Below are 18,125 nucleotides of genomic sequence, written 5' to 3' on the forward strand. Positions count from 1 at the left end.
TCCTGTTTGCAGCAGGGCTGCCACTAGGAATTTTGGTGCCCCATACTGGCAACATTTATTGGGTCCCCCTTGAGACCCAGGCTTCACCCCCAGTTCCGCCTCCACCCTAGCTCCTCCTCCACCACGCGAACCTTCCAAAATCCCTCCACCCTTTCTTGGAAACGGCTGAGCTGCAGGTGGAGACAGTCAGCATACTGGTACTGTGCAGCACAGTCTGATGACAAAAAGGATAGGACAATGACTGAGCTGCAGGTGGAGACAGTCATCAGCATGCTGGTACTGTGCAGCACAATCTGTGCTGCCTAAAAGGATAGGACAACGGCTGAGCTGCAGGTGGAGACTGTGGAGAGTCAACAATGTGCCTACTGGAGATTTGTCCCCCTGGCTCCATCATCAGCACAGCCACCACACCACCAGAGACGTCGGAGAGCGAGAGACAGACACAGACTACTTACCTTAACTTGCTCGCTCGCCTCCACCTCGTGACTCTGCCTGCCGTCTGCACCTTGCCGTCCCGCCGCCATCTTCTGCGACTGCTCCCAGTCCCACGTGGTGCGCACACACAGCTCTGCTCTGGAATGAGGAAGTGGAGCAGAGCAGCATCGGGGGGGAGGGGCCCGGCAAGCACTGGGTCATGATTTAATATAAAGCAGCAGCCGGGCTGCCAGCGTGCTCGGGCGCCGGGCGGGCCCCCCCTAATCACCGGGCACCACACACTTGTAAAGGCTGTCATGCCCTGATGGCGGCCCTGGTTTGGAGTGATACATTTCCCACATTCTGAACATTTCCCACATTTTCTTCTCATTAAAACATTTTTCACATTCTTAGCATGAAACTGGCTTCTCCTCTGAGGTTTTTCATGTGAAACAAAATGTGATTTCCTTTTTTAAAAAAATCCCATTGTAAACATGAAAATAACTACTTCCCTGAGTGACTTTGCCGATGTGAAAGAAATCTTGATTTAACACTGTAACATTTCCCAGATTCTGAATATAAAAATGGTTTCTCCCCTGTGTGAGCTACTTCATGTTCATCAGTACTTTTGTGGTTTTGCTTTTCAAATTTTCCTTTAATGAAGCAGAAAAAAGGATCTGTTGAAAAGGATCAGATGGTAGATTTTGCCTAAGAGCTTAAGGTGAATCTGGGATAATTACATGTTCTTCATATGTATCTGATGTGATACCATGATCACCTGCTGCAAAATCTGAAAATATCATATGTCCCTCTGAGCTCCTGGTACAGTCACCTGTCAAGAATAAAATTATTTCTCAATAACACTGCATTGAAATTATATTAATATTTATATTATACTACATTTTAGAACATTTTCATACAAACTGTAATTCAATTCAGCTTCAGCCAACTGAGGACTAGTAGATGTTAGGCCACGTGGTTGTGCATATTGTCTCTTCTCTGTTGAAGCCGTCTTCTCTGTAGGTGCTAGTTTCACTTCACCTGTCACAAATCATTTGCAGCTTCAATTTTTATTTTCACAACAAATAGGTAACCACATAGGTGTCTAAGATTCTGTGGTGGTAATAAAGTTGCACTTTATCCATTTTTATATTCAATTTCTGAAGCTGACAAGTTTTCTCTGCAGATTTCTAGACTGCTGAACATATATATGGAACTGGAAATGCTGAGCACATTTTTGCACCCTATTAACCTTCAGTTAGTCGGTCAAAACATTTATACTATTAGTTGCATTGGTTTCATAGGTCCCCAGTTTTTATATTGAAAAATAAACATTAAAGAAGATTTTTTTACTTTATTTAGCAACTTAAGGTACAGAATCTTAGTGAAACGAAAATAAAATTTTTAGTAATCAACAAACTTTACATCTACTTATATACTAAGAAAAACTATTATTCGGCACAAGAATCACACTATGTTGCACATTGCACATAAATTTCTTGCAATTATCACATCTGCAATTTCTTTTCCCCATCGCTACATCTGATACAAATGACATCGACCAACTTTTAGAAAAGAAGTCTCAGTGTCATCATTGAGTCGTCTTTTCAGGAACCATGGTAATTTCGAAATTTCGGCTTTTTTAATTTTATGAGCTGTTATGAATTACTTAGAGAAACAGTTTCAAAAATTCTCTTTTAGTCTTATTAATCATGTTATAAATAACATAAGTATTTATTGCTGATACATTGAAGAGATGAAAAGATTTGACCATTGGCCATCTCTTACCATGCCGAGCAACGTTTTAAGTTTCGCACAGGATTTTTTTTTGCCGTGGCGCGTATAGTCGACGCAGCATCTTGTGATGCACAGAGTATGGAGGGGCGCCTAAGCTAGAAAGATACCAATATGGACAGTCACTCACTGTCCATACTTTGGGAAATATGATAAAAACAAACCCAATTGGGGTCCAATGGACTCTATGTGACTAATTGAAGGTTTAATAGTACATACAAATGTTAAATATTTTCTAGACATCAGGATTGTAATTGCTTTTTAGAACAAATGGTCATTGATATTATACAAACATATATATATATATATATATATATATACACACAGCTCTGGCAAAAATAAAGAGACCACTGCACAGTTTTATTAAAAAAATCAGCTTCTCTACATGTCTGACAGCCATTCCATTGCAGTGTCAGTTGAATTCCAACCAGAGTACACCTCATTCTACTTAATGTGCTTCTGATTATTTAACAAAGGAAAGTATAAAAGACTGCTGTGGTGTTCACAATCCTCTTGCAATAGGACAAGCTGGATGGCAAAACAAGTGCTAGTAATATCCCAGTAAAAGTAATAGGCAGGGCTGTGGAGTCGGAGTCAGAGTCGTAGTTAGTTTTGGTCGGAGTCGGAGTCGGTAGAAATGTACCGACTCCAGCTTTAAAAAAAAATGTATTAATATTTCAGAATTGAACTTTCATATGAATTTTATAAATGTTACTCAAATATATATGTTCTATCAAACTATGAACAACAGTGATAAGCAGTTCTGCTGGAGATAGAGACATTTCTTACTTCTTGTGTGTCACTGTTCTCCACTGCCCTTATCTAATCTTATACTTGGTTAACCTCATGCTGCCCCAACCCCCCTACTTACAATGTATGAAACTGAAAGTGAAAATGTGTTGCAAATTCTTAGTAGTAACGCTCCTCCTCTAGACTAGATCATACTAGGTGTGCGTCTTCCAAGCATCTCACAGCTGCCTGCTACTCAGAAGAGGAAAACTGTAAGAAGTATTATCCTTTCAACAAACTTTGCATCAGTTAACTGTGAGTACATGAGGAATAATAACAGTATTACTGACCACTATATCAGTTGTACGACCTGGCAATAATTTTGTACAATTGTTTTTAGGAAAAACAATTGTCATTTGGATTGTGAATGCAGAATTAAAAACCTGAGAATGTCAAAGAAGCATCACATTAAATCAGCTGTATTTGAACATTTCACCATCACTCAAGATAGAAAACATTATGTCTGTCAGTGTATGACAAATGATCCAGACGAAAACAAATGCTGTGAAGCCAAGATGAGTGCATATTCAGGCAAAGATAAAAATGCTCCTACCAGAGCTTCTAATCTAAAGAGACATTTACAGCGCTTTCATCCAGAAGTACTGAAAGCAGTGGATGAGAAAGACTGCATCCAAACCAATGAACCAGTGCCCAGCTCTTCCAGCCAAACAAAGGAGCAGAGAACTTTGCAGCCATCAGTTGCAAGATATTTTGTCAGTGACAAAGTTACTGTGACAATGACAGTAGATACATTTAAAAAACAGATCATAGAGCTTGTTGTAAAGGATAGTGTGCCTATTTCATTATTTTCACGACCAGATTTTATGTGTCTGAATGGGGAAATGGACCGCAAGCTTGGCGTTTCTCTGGAGAGAGAGAGTATTAGAAAATTAGTAATCGAAGAAGCTTTTAAACAAAAGGAAGAACTTAAAAAAGCTCTCAAGGGACGCTTTCTGCTTCTTAAAATGGATGCCTGCACACGTCACAGAGTGAACTATTTTGCCATCAATGTCCGATTTGTTTGTGACAAAAATGAAATAGTTACCAAGACATTGGCAATAAAAGACACCAAAGCTCATCACACCAGTGAATTTCTCCAGGTCTTGGTGGAAAAGGTTCTGCAAGACTATGAACTTAAAAAAGAGCAATTTCTTTCTGTCGTAACTGACAATGCTTCAAATATGATAAGTACTATTAAGCTAATGAATGAGAGTAATGATGGTGACCAGCAGCTAGAAGAACATTCTGGGTCCACAGACACAGAAATGTTTGAAATAGAGGAACACAGTATTGTAACTGAGGAGCAAACTGAAGTTGCTTCAGATGAACAGCAACATGATAGTTTAGATGATCTTGTTGAAACTGTGTCAATATGTTCTTTCATTCATCACATGCGCTGTGTTGTGCATACGCTACAGATGGCTGTAAGAGACAGTCTGCAAGAAGGACATGCTGCTGCACTGATTGGCAAGGTGAGAAAATTGGCTACTGTTGCCAGAACCCCTAAAGTTGACTCAATTTTGAAGAGACGTGCTGGAAAAGGGGCAATTATTGATCAAGCCACACGATGGGGCAGTACTTACTTAATGATTCAGCGCTTGGTTGAACTGAAAACCTTTCTTGTAGACATGGCTAACCCTCAACTAACGCTAAATGAAAGTCAGTGGAATCAGGTGACTTAGCTGGAAAAATTGCTAGAGCACCCATTTACAGTGACTAAAAAATTACAAGCAGAGGACTTAACTCCAGGTATTTTCTTAAAGGAGTGGAAGAACCTGATGTTTCGCCTGTCCCAAAGAGGAGGGTTAATTGCAAGTGGCATTGCTACATCAATGAAACGGAGAGAGGAGCTACTATTACAAAATAACATTCTTTTGGCAGCTGTTTATGTAGACCCAATGCATCGGATTCTTCTAGATGATCAACAGCTAAGTAAAGGAAAAGAAGCTCTGTTTGAAATAGCAGTAAGGATGAAAGGGTTGCAGAACAGTCAGGAGGAACAAGAAGAATTTGGTCGTCCTGCCACATCTTCACCCTCATCATCAACTGATGAAGAATTTAATTTCGAAAAATATTTGGATCACAAGGACCGTGCAAAGCGTTCCCGCATAGAAGAGTCATCCCCATCAAGGAACAAAGCCAGTACATTTCAGCAGAATTTTTCATGTGCACTAAAAGAAATTGAGAAATTTGACCGTTCATCAAAAATAACAGTGCAACAAGCGATTCCTCTGTATCCTGACATTGTCAGAGATTTTGCTTGAGTGGTTACTGCTTTGCGACCAACACAAGTTAGTGTAGAGAGGTTGTTCTCTGCTCTCTAAATAATTAGATCAGATTTGAGGGCATCCATGAAGGAGGATCTGACAGAGGCAATACTTTTTCTGAGGACAAATTTATAGATTTATTCTTATTAACTGCATAAAAGTGTTTATTGCATATTTACTTACAGTTTAGAAAAGTTTATAAAAGTTATTTGCTATATTCTAATTGTATTCTAATAAATGTAGTTTTTGCTCTAAGTGGTCTGATTACTTATATGATGGTGAGAAACTGAATAAGCACGATGTTTAATATTTTACAACAGTAAATTTGTTGTTATGAATTGGCCATTTATGAAGGAGTCGGAGTCGGAGCCTGATAAAATCCAGTAGTCGGAGTCGCAACTGTGGCTTACCGACTCCACAGCCCTGGTAATAGGAATGAAAAAAATAACATAACCATGCCAAAGGAGTTGAAAAGTCTTGATTGAGGAAAAGATGGGCTCAATTATGGCTTTACTAGCAGAGGGATAGAGTGAGTGTCATGTTGCCTCCATCCTTCAAATTTCTTAGACGGCAGTCCATTACAACAAGGTGAAGTAGCAGACATTGGGGACAACAAAGCTACAGACCGGCAGAGGGTGAAAACGACTCTCCACTGACCGGGATGATCATCATCTTATTCGAATGTCTCTCAACAACCGCAGGATGACATCAAGTGACCTACAGAAGGAATGGCAAATGGCAGCTGGGGTGAAGTTCACGGCAAGAACAGTTCGTAACAGGCTCCTAGAGGCAGGGCTCAATTCATGTAAAGGTAGAAAAAAGCCTTTCATCAATGAGAAGCAAAGAAGAGCCAGGCTGAAGTTTGCCATAGACCATAAGGATTGGACCATACAGGACTGGAGTAAGGTAAGCTTCTCTGATGAGTCTAATTTTCAGCTTTGCCCAACACCTGGTCGTCAAATGGTTAGACGAAGACCTGGAGAGGCGTACAAGCCACAGTGTCTTGCACACACTGTAAAATTTGATGGAGGACTGGTGATAATCTGGGGATGCTTCAGCAAGACTGGAATTGAGCAGGTTAATGTTTGTGAAGGACATATGAATGAAGCCGCATATAAGGTTATCCTGGAAAAACAGTTGATTCTTTCTGCTCAGGCAATCTTTGGAAAACTCTGAGGACTGTTTTTTTTCCAGCAGGACAATGAACCATGCAACACAGCTAGGTCAATCAGTGTGTGGATGATGGACCACCACATCAAATCCCTGTCATGGCCAGCCCAATCTCCAGACTTGAACCCAACTGAAAACCTCTGGAATGTAATCAAGAGGAAGATGGATAGTCACAAGCCATCAAACAAAGAAGAACTGCTTACATTTTTGTACCAGGAGTGGCATAAGGTCACCCAAAAGCAGTGTGAAAGACTGGTGGAAGGCATGCCAAGGCGCATGAAAGCTGTGATTAAAAATCATGGTTATTCAACAAAATATTGATTTCTGTACTCTTAAACAGGAATTCCTAACAAACAGGCAATCCCCACATGTACACAGCATGTCTATCAGCCGCAAATCATGCAGCAGCGTTGACAAACACTAAATCTCAGAGCACGCGAAAATACTTGGAGATCACCTGAGGATGCTCAGGAAAACCAGGGCAATGAATATACTCGCTCATCACTATTTCTGAACCCTTCCCGAGTTAAAACATTAGTATTGTTGTTTCTAAATAATTATGAAAAAACTGAAAATTTTGCAGTGGCCTCTTAATTTTTGCCAGAGCAGTGTGTGTGTGTGTATATATATATATATACACATACATACACACACATATACACACACACACACATGTATATACAGGTTGTTTTCCCTTTCTCTTGTAGACAAATGAGTTTACTTGATTATGACTTGTAACTTTTCTCTTACATGGTGACAATGTAATGATTTAAAACAAAACTGGATTCTCTTTTGTGAGTTCTGCGATGCCGAGAAAGCTGTGATGTATCTGTAAAACATTTCCCACATTCTGAACATGAAAATGGCTTCTCCCCTGTGTGTGTTCTGTGATGTTTAACAAGATAAGATTTACCTATAAAACATTTCCCACATTCTGAACATGAAAATGGCTTTTCCCCTGTGTGAATTCTCTGATGTGTAACAAGAAGAGATTTACACATAAAACTTTTCCCACATTCTGAACATGAAAACGGCTTCTCCCCTGTGTGAGTTCTCTGATGTTTTACAAGATAAGATTTACTTATAAAACATTTCAAACATTCTGAACATGAAAATGGCTTATCTCCAGTGTGATTTTTCTGATGTTTAACAAGTTGTGATTTAGCTATAAAACATTTTCCACATTCTGAACAAGAAAATGGTTTTTCCCCTGTGTGAGTTCTCTGATGTGTAACAAGATGAGATTTACGTATAAAACATTTCCCACAATCTAAACATGAAAATGGCTTTTCTCCACTGTGAGTTCTCTGATGTCCAACAAGTTGTGATTTATCTACAAAACATTTCCCACATTCAGAACATAAAAATGGTTTCTCCCCTGTGTGAGTTCTTTGATGTCTAACAAGATTTTTTTTCTCATTAAAACATTTCCCACATTCTGAGCATGAAAATGGCTTCTCCCCTGTGTGAGTTTTTTGATGTGAAGCAACATGTGCTTTCCTTTTAAAAAATTTCCCACATTGTAAACATGAAAATAGCTTCTTCCCCGAGTGACTTCGCCGATGTGAAAGAAATCTTGATTTAACAAGGTAACCTTTCCCAGATTCTGATTTTAAAAATGGTTTCTCCCCTGTGTGAGCTACTCCATGTTCATCAGTACTTTTGTAGTTTTGGTTTTCCATATTACCCTTTAATGAAGCAGAAGAAAGGATCTGTTGAAAAGGATCAGATGATGGATTTTGCCTAAGGGCTTGAGATGTATCTGGGATAACTACATGTTCTTCATATGTATCTGATCTGAAACCATGATCACCTGCTGCAAAATCTGAAAATATCACATGTCCCTCTGAGCTCCTGGTACTGTCATCTGTCAAGAATAAAATTATTATTTCTCAATAACACCGCATTGAAAACATACTAATATTTATATTATTCTATATTTTAGAACATTTTCATACAAACTGTAATAAGAATTCAGCTTCAGCAAAACAAGGAATAGTAGATTATGATGTTAGGCCAGATAGTGGTTTTTCAATATTTCAATATTATAGGTTTTGGTTAAACTTCACCAGTCACCAATCATTTGCAGTTTCATGTTCAGTGGACCCTCATAAAGTTAACTGCAAGTCAGTGCTTTAAGACAGTGTTCATCTAACACTTCATGACAGGTATATACATGCATCTAGCATAGAGCATAGTAGTATGGTCGTGTAAAAATAAGCATTTGTGCAAGTGTAGATTTTGCATTTTTTTTATAAAAAGAAACTAAGCAATAGTTACAAGAAAGGAGAAGTTTTTTTTAAACTATTTTATATGTATTGGAAGTCAACAGAAAGGATTAGACTCCATCATGAACATGGCAGCACTGGGGGATCTGAAAATGAAGTTGCACCAGTGTCCTCTGTCATCCATGGTTGACAGTTGTTGGTTCTTTCAGAGGTCACCTAGTTTAAAGGCTACAGACACCTTTGTGCACAACAAATAGGTAACCACATATGTGACTAAGCATCTGTGGTAATAAAGTTGCACATATCTGTTTTTTTGTATTGAGCTACCAGCTCATAGATGTTTTTTCGCCTCTTCCACATTCAAACTTTTTGCTCTCGGGACATTTCTATAGCGCTGCTCACATGATATGTTTTGCTTTCTCATGAACTAGCACAGCTGAAGTTCAGTTACCCACCACCACTTTCTTCAATTTCTGTGGCTGATCACCACAACGAAGAACACTCACTGCCAGGCAAGCAAATGATTTCTCTGTCATTCTCCCCCTCTCTATGGGACATATTCACACTTTAAAGTTTCTTCAACGTAAAAATATTGGTGTCTGGTGGCCACAAATGCCTCCTGCTGCCTCGTACTCCTATACGTCTGTGCACCACCACAGGTTTAACCTCCAAATCGCAACTAATTGCTCTTCAGTTTCAACAGCAACTTGAACATTTATATGATGACACCTCTTGAATAAATACACAAAAAAATAGAACCTTTCCAAAACTCTACCCCTCTCCCAACCCTTGGTCCATACAGGATTGAACTTTTAAATCAAGCCATCTCTCACTTTGAAAGAGAAAATGCAATTCAACATCTAAAAATTAACCAAAAAACAGGTCCTGATGGGTTCACAGCCCTTTACTACATAAAATACACACTTGCCCTACTCCCACATCTCTCCAGCTTTTTCTAATTCACTAAGAGATGGTCATAGGCCAGGGGCAACCTCTTTAATGGCAGCAAAATTCATGATACCTAAACGAAACTCAGATCACACGTTATGGTCTAATTACAGACCAATATCCCTGAACAATGTAGAACTCAAACTCTTAGCAAAAATTGTACCTCAACGTCTAAATTCAAGTCTGGGATCTCTCATACACAATGATCAGGTTGGTTTTGTGCCCATAGGCAAGCATCAGATACTATCCGGGAGTTTCTCATTTTCTGCATCAATGGAAACAACGTAAAATTGAAAGTATGCTACTATCACTCGATATTAAAAAAGCCTTTGATTGTATCTCATGGCCATATCTGTTTCCAGTTTTGCGGGAATGGAAATTCCCAGATCAATTTCTTTCATGGATCTATGCCTTGTATAGCTCCCTTTCGGCCTATGTCCACTACAACAGTTTTTCCTCTGCATATTTTCCTATCAAAAGAGGTACTCTTCAGGGATTCCACCTATTACCACTACTATTTCTCCATGCAATCGAACCATTAACATGCACACATAGTACCGAAAAAGTGCCATGATTACAGAACTAGAACCTCAAAACAATTTACTAGATAGTTACTTATCTATATCTTTTATCACATAAGTCAGAATATAAAATCATGATTGTACAGAAATGAGGAAGGGAACCAAAATCGATGGTAGGAGGTTTACAAAAAAACGGTAATACCGGACACTGAAAATATTTTCAGCAGATCATCATATAATGTAATATAATAATCATGTGCTGCAAGACAGATAATGTAAACTGACCAAATACAGTGGGTATGGAAAGTGTTCAGACCCCTTTAAATTTTTCACTCTGTTTCATTGCAGCCTTTTGGTAAATTCAAAAAACTTCATTTTTTTCTCATTAATGTACACTCTGCACCACATCTTGACTGAAAAAAAACAGAAATGTAGACATTTTTGTAAATTTAATGAAAAAAAGAAAAACAAAAATATCACATGGTCATAACTATTCAGACCCTTTGCTCAGACACTCATATTTAAGTCACTTGCTGTCCATTTCCTTGTGATCGTTCTACTCCTTCATTGGAGTCCAGCTGTGTTTAATTAAACTGATAGGATTTGACTTGTAAAGGCACACACCTGTCTATATAAGACCTCACCTGCTCACAGTGGCCTCCATGATCCTTAAGTAGAAGAAGTTTGGGACCACCAGAAGTCTTCCTAGTCCTGGCCGTCTAGCCAAACTGACCAATTGTGGGAGAAAAGCCTTGGTGAGAGAGATAAAGAAGAACCCCAAGATCACTGTGGCTGAGCTCCAGAGATGCAGTAGGGAGATGGGAGAAAGTTCCACAAAGTCAACTACCACTTCAGCCCTCCACCAGTCGGGCCTTTATGGCAGAGTGGCCCGACGGAAGCCTCTCTTCAGTGCCAGACATATGAAAGCCCACATGGAGTTTGCTAAAAAAAAAAAAAACACATCAAGGACTCCCAGACTATGAGAAATAAGATTCTCTGGTCTGATGAGATGAAGATAGAACTTTTTGGTGATAATTCTAAGTGGTATGTGTGGAGAAAACCACTGCTCATCACCTGCCCAATACAATCCCAACAGTGAAACATGGTGGTGGCAGCAACATGCTATGGGGGTGTTTTTCAGCTGCAGGGACAGGATGATTGGTTGCAATTGAAGGAAACAAGAATGCAGCCAAGTACAGAGCTATCCTGGATAAAAACATCTTCCAGAATGCTCTGGACCTCAGACTTGACTGAAGGTTCACCTTCCAACAAGACAATGACCCTAAGCACACAGCTAAAACAAAGGAGTGGCTTCAGAACAACTCTGTGACCATTCTTGACTGGCCCAGCCAGAGCCCTGACCTAAACCCAATTGAGCATCTCTGGAGAGACCTGAAAATGGCTGTCCACCAACGTTCACCATGCAACCTGACGGAACTGGAGAGGATCTGCAAGGAAGAGTGGCAGAGGATCCCCAAATCCAGGCGTGAAAAACTTGTTGCATGATTTCCAAGAAGACTCATGGCTGTACTATCTCAAAAGGGTGCTTCTACTCAATACTGAGCAAAGGGTCAGAATATTTATGACCATGTGATATTTCAGATTTTCTTTAATAAATTTGCAAAAATTTCTACATTTCTGTTTTTTTTTCAGTGAAGATGGGGTGCAGAGTGTATATTAATGAGAAAAAAAAGAACTTTTTTGAATTTACCAAATGGCTGCAATGAAACAAAGAGTGAAAAATTTAAAGGGGTCTGAATACTTTCCGTACCCACTGTATGTGCAAGAGATTAAATATCCAAACAGGTTACAAGAATAATCATATATAATGTGCACAATCATGGAGCATAAATAAGAAATGCCCATAATGGAGATGTTAATGGAGCCAACCACGACGTGTGTTCGTGGCGCTGATTGTTTATTAGGTTATACTCACCTGTGTTGTTATCTGTAGGAATCTCCTCTTTACACCACTCATCACCCCTCACATATGTCTCTGTGATATGGGTCATATAACCTAAAAGCAATCGATACTAGATAAAGAAAATGTAAACTGACCAGATATGTGCGAGAGATGAAATGTCAGAACACGTCACAAGAATAATCATATATTATTATGTGCACAATCATCTATATATAAAATTAAATGTGTGTGTGTGTGTGTGTATCACCAACCAATCACGAAGCATCTTTCATTTCACCAGCGCTGTTTAAAAGAAGCTGAGTTGTGATTGGTTGCTATGAGCAGCAGTTTTCTTTGCAACTAATCACTAAGCATCTTTCATTTCACCAGAACTGTTTAAAAGAAGCTGAGCTGTGATTGGTTTCTATGAGCAACAGATTTCTCACTCGACAACACCTCAGCAGACACTGACTGGGTGAGAGAAATCTAGCATCCCCGGGAACAGGAGCAGAGAGCACATGACAGAAATGAATCCCCCCTCCTGTGCCCATATCCCCATTACACATCCTCCATCCCATAGGCACATCTTCCCTCTTAAAGGGATCTCTGGTATGGAAGTTAAGGCAAATCCCTCAGCGCTCTGATACTGACCCCAGGCCCCTCTTAAAAGGGATCATTGGTATGGAAGTCAGGGCAAATCCTTCCAGCACTTTGGTTTTGACCCCAGGCCTCTCTTAAAGGGATCCCTGGTATGGAAGTTAGGACCGTTCCACTCAGCGCTGTGGTTCTGACCCCAGTGCCTCTTAACCCCTTCACGACCTTTGACGCCACGTAGGCGTCATGAAAAGTCGTGCCAGAACGACCCATGACGCCTATGTGGCGTCATGACTTTAAAGCCCCCCTGCGGGTCGGGTGACCTAGGTCACTGAAAGGTCACCCGACCCGTAGATACAGGGGGCTTTGTTCTTCACCACAGGGGGCGTGGCTTCGCCCCCACGTGGCTACGATCTTTCTGATTGGCTGTTAAAAGTGAAACAGCCAATCAGAGCGATAGTAATATTTCATCATCGGCTCCCCTCCCCCTTCTCTGTGCTCCCCCCACCTTCCGACCCCCCCCCGGACCATGGGCGCCGCCATCTTGAAAATGGCGGGCGCATGCGCAGTCCGCCCGCCGGCTGCAATTTCCCTTCATTCTATTATGGTCACTGTGATAAACTCTCACAGTGATCAAAATAGAATGAAAAGTAAATAAACCCCCCGTTTATCGCTCCCATAGGCAGGATCAACTAATAAAATAAAGAAATTATTTTTATTTTTCCATTAGGGTTAGGGTTAGGCTGAGTTCACACGTGGCGTTTTTTTCGCATTTCCGCGGCGGTTTTAACCGCTCGATTTTGCTGCGAAAACGCGAAAAATAAGCATCCCATGCATTCCTATGGGATTCCGCAATGCTGTGCTAATGCTGCGGTTTTTACCGCGGCGGAATCGCTTCGCGGTAAAAACCGCAGCATGCTCATTAATTTGCTGAATCGCGGCGATCCCGCACCCATAGGAATGCATTGTTCCGCTTATTTCCCGCATGTGGCTGTGCACACCATGCGGAAAGTAAGCAGAACAATTGCGGATGGTACCCATGGTCCGGAGGAGAGAAGACTGTCCTCCGGGCTTTGGGTACCATATCCCTGTAAAAAATAGAATTTAAAATAAAAAACGGTGTTATTCTCACCCTCCGACGTCCCGCGCAGCCGTTCCCAGTAATCCTTTGCGAAAATGCCCGCGATGACGTCCCTTCTCGCGGGATCGCGAAGTCTCGCGAATTACCGCGAGACGTCGCGATCCCGCGAGAACTGACGTCATTGCGGGCATTTTCGCAAAGGATTACTGGGAACGGCTGCGCGGGACGTCGGAGGGTGAGAATAACACCGTTTTTTATATTCTATCTTTTACTACTGATGCAGCATAGGCGGCCTCAGTAGTAAAAAGTTGGTCACACTCGTCAAACACTATGTTTGACGAGTGTGACCAACCTGTCAATCAGTTCTCCAAGCGATGCTACAGATCGCTTGGAAAACGCTAGCATTTTGCAAGCTAATTACGCTTGCAAAATGCTAGTTTTTCCGCGGGAAAATCGCGGGAATTTAAAATGCGATTTTCCCGCGGACTGGAATTCCGGAATTCTCGCGGTAATTTCCGCGAGAGTTCCGGTACGTGTGCACTTAGCCTTAGGGTTGGAAAGAGGGTTAGGGTTGGAAAGAGGGTTAGGGTTGGAAAGAGGGTTAGGGTTGGAAAGAGGGTTAGGGTTGGAATTAGGGTTAGGGTTGGAATTAGGGTTAGGGTTGGAATTAGGGTTAGGGTTGGAATTAGGGTTAGGGTTGGAATTAGGGTTAGGGTTGGAATTAGGGTTAGGGTTGGAATTAGGGTTAGGGTTGGAATTAGGGTTAGGGTTGGAATTAGGGTTAGAGTGGAATTAGGGTTACGGATAGGGTTAGGGGATTAGGGTTAGGGATGTGTTGGGGTTAGGGTTGGAGTTAGAATTATGGGGTTTCCACTGTTTAGGCACATCAGGGGGTCTCTAAACGCGACATGGTGCAACCATTGATACCAGCCAATTATGCATTCAAAAAGTCAAACGGTGCTCCCTCCTTTCCAAGCCCCGACGTGTGCCCAAACAGTGGTTTACCCCAACATATGGGGTATCAGCGTACTCAGGAAAAATTGCACAACAACTTTGATGGTCTAATTTCTCCTGTTACCCTTGGGAAAATAAAAAATTGAGGGCTAAAAAATTTTTTTTTTTGGAAAAGAAATGATTTTTTATTTTCACGTCTCTGCGTTATAAACGTCTGTGAAGCACTTGGGGGTTCCAAGTGCTCACCAGACATCTAGATAAGTTCCTTGGAAGGTCTAGTTTCCAAAATGGGGTCACTTGTGGGGGTTTCTACTGTTTAGGCACATCAGGGGCTCTGCAAACGTAACGACGACCGCAGACCTTTCCATCAAAGTCTGCATTTCAAAATGTCACTACTTCCATTCTCAGCCCTTACGTGTGCCCAAACAATGGTTCCTCCCCACATATGGGGTATCAGCCTACTCAGGAAAAACTGGACAACAACTTTTGGGGTCCAATTTCTCCTGTTACCCTTGGGAAAATGAAAATTTGCGAGCTAAAAAATCATTTTTTGAGGAAAAAAAATGATTTTTTATTTTCACAGCTTTGCGTTATAAACTTCTGTGAAGCACTTGGGGGTTCAAAGTGCTCACCACACATCTAGATAAGTTCCGTGGGGGGTCTAGTGTCCAAAATGAGGTCACTTGTGGGGGGGGGGGTTCCACAGTTTAGGCACACCAGGGGCTCTGCAAATGCAACATGACGCCCGCAGACCATTCCATCAAAGTCAGCATTTCATAATGCCACTACTTCCCTTCCGAGTCACGACGTGTGCCCAAACAGTGGTCCCCACCCACATATGGGGCATCAGCGTACTCAGGACAAACTGGACAAGAACTTTAGGGGTCCAATTTATCCTGTTACCCTTGTGAAAAAAAAATTGCTGGCTAAAAATCATTTTTTTTAGCAAAAAAAATGATTTTTTGTTTTCACGGCTCTGCGTTATAAACTTCTGTGAAGCACTTGGGGGTTCAAAGTGCTCACCACACATCTAGATAAGTTCCGTGGGGGGTCTAGTTTCCAAAATGGGGTCATTTGTGGGGAGTTTCCACAGTTTAGGTACATCAGGGGCTCTGCAAATGTAACATGATGCCTGCAGACCATTCCATCAAAGTCTGCATTCCAAAACGTCACTACTTCCCTTCCGAGCCCGACGTGTGTCCAAACAGTGGCCCCCACCCACATATGGGGTACCAGCGTCCTCAGGACAAACTGGACAACAACTTTTGGGGTCCAGTTTCTCCTGGTACCCTTGTGGAAATAAAAAATTGTGCACTAAAAAATAAATTTTTGAGTTAAAAAAAATATTTTTTATTTTCACGGCACTGCGTTATAAACTTTTGTGAATCACTTGGGGGTTCTAAGTGCTCACTATGCATCTAGAAAAGTTCCTTAGGGGGTCTAGTTTCCAAAATGGGGTTATTTGTGGGGGAGCTCCAATGTTTAGGCACACAGGGGCTCTCCAAACACGACATGGTGTCCGCTAACGATTAGAGGTAATTTTAATTTCAAAAAGTCAAATGGCGCTCCTTCCCTTCTGAGCCCTGCCGTGCGCCCAAAAAGTGGTTCCCCCCCACATATGGGGTATCGGTGTACTCAGAACACATTGCACAACAACTTTTGTGGTCCAATTTCTCCTGTTACCCTTGCGAAAATAAAAAATAGCGTGCTAAAAAATCATTTTTGAGGAAAAAAAAATATTTTTTTATTTTCACTGCTCTGCGTTATAAACTTCTGTGAAGCACCTGGAGGTTCAAAGTGCTCACTACTAGAGTTGAGCGACTTTGGTTGGATCGGGTTTCGTGAAACCTGAATGAAACAAAATAAGTTTCAGATGAAACTCGTCCGACTAGAGCAAAACAAAGTCGGAGTTTCGTCCGAAACCCGACCCCAATGCAAGTCAATGGGAAATAAAAGTCGGACGAAACTCCGACTTTTTTTGCTCTAGTCGGACGAGTTTCATCTGAAACTTATTTTGTTTCATTCGGGTTTCACGAAACCCGATCCGACCAAAGTCGCTCAACTCTACTCACTACACATCTAGGTAAGATCCATAAGGGGTCTAGTTTCCAAAATGGGGTCACTTGTGGGGGTTTTCACTGTTTAGGCACACAGGGGCTCTCCAAATGCGACATGGTGTCCGATAACGATTGGAGCTAATTTTCCATTCAAAAAGTCAAATAGCGCTCCTTCACTTACGGACCCTGTCGTGCGCCCAAACAGTGGTTTATGATGACATATGAGGTATTGATGTATTCAGGAGAAATTGCCCAACAAATTTTAGGATCCATTTTATCCTGTTGCCCATGTGAAAATGAAAAAACTGAGGCTAAAAGAAAATTTTTGTGAAAAAAAAGTACTTTTTTTTTTACCGATCAATTTGTGAAGCACCTGGGGGTTCAAAGTGATCACTATGCATGTAGATAAGTTCCTTGGGGGGTCAAGTTTCCAAAATGGGGTCACTTGTGGGGGAGCTCCAATGTTTAGGCACACAGCGGCTCTCCAAACGCGACATGGTGTCCGCTAAATATTCCAGCATGTTTTCCATTCAAAAGTCAAATGGCGCTCCTTCCCTTCTGAGCCCTGCCGTGCGCCCAAACAGTGGTTTATGACCACCTATGAGGTATCGGTGTACTCAGGATAAATTGTCCAACAAATTTTAGGATCCATTTTATCCTGTTGCCCATGTGAAAATGAAAAAAATGATGCTAAAAGAAAATTTTTGTTGTAAAAATTAAAATGTCTATTTTTTCTTTCCACGTTGCTTTAGTTCCTGTGAAACACCTGAAGGGTTAATAATCTTCTAGAATGTAGTTTTGAGTAGCTTGAGGGGTGCAGTTTTTAGAATGGTGTCACTTTTGGGTATTTTCTGCCATATAGACCCTCAAAGTGACTTCAAATGTTGAGGTGGTCCCTAAAAAAAATGGTTTTGTAAATTTTGTTGTAAAAATGAGAAATCGCTGGTCAACTTTTAACCCTTATAACTTCCTAACAAAAAAAAATGTTGTTTCCAAAATTGTGCTGATGTAAAGTAGACATGTGGGAAATATTATTTAGTAACCACTTGTGTCACATAGCTCTCTGGTTTAACAGAATAAAAATTCAAAATGTGAAAATTACGAAATTTTCTAAATTTTTACCAAATTTCTGATTTTTTCACAAATAAACGCAAAAATTATCGACCTAAATTTACCACTAACATGAAGCCCAATATGTCACGAAAAAACAATCTCAGAATCGCTAGGATCCGTTGAAGTGTTCCTGAGTTATTACCTCATAAAGGGACACTGGTCAGAATTGCAAAAAATGGCCAGGTCATTAAGGTCAAAATAGGCTGGGTCATGAAGGGGTTAAAGGGATCCCCTGTATGGAAGTGAGGGCAAATCCACTCTGCGCTTTGTTACTGACCCCAGACTTCTCCTA

General features: G+C 40.9%; 1 protein-coding gene across 1 annotated transcript in view; it reads right to left on the reverse strand.

Annotated features, from left to right (window-relative positions):
- Nucleotides 1-1,748: 1,748 nt before the first annotated feature.
- Nucleotides 1,749-18,125, reverse strand: part of LOC141050959 (uncharacterized) — a 62,230-nt gene continuing 45,853 nt past the window's right edge. The window contains exon 7 of the mRNA XM_073547686.1: nt 1,749-7,988. Coding sequence (XP_073403787.1) covers nt 7,181-7,988 — 808 coding nt within the window. The 3' untranslated portion in view covers nt 1,749-7,180. The remainder of the gene's footprint in view (nt 7,989-18,125) is intronic.

This window comes from Dendrobates tinctorius, unplaced genomic scaffold, assembly GCF_039654945.1.
Source record: "Dendrobates tinctorius isolate UK_male_01 unplaced genomic scaffold, ASM3965494v1 ptg000155l, whole genome shotgun sequence".
Taxonomy (NCBI): Eukaryota; Metazoa; Chordata; class Amphibia; order Anura; family Dendrobatidae; genus Dendrobates; species Dendrobates tinctorius.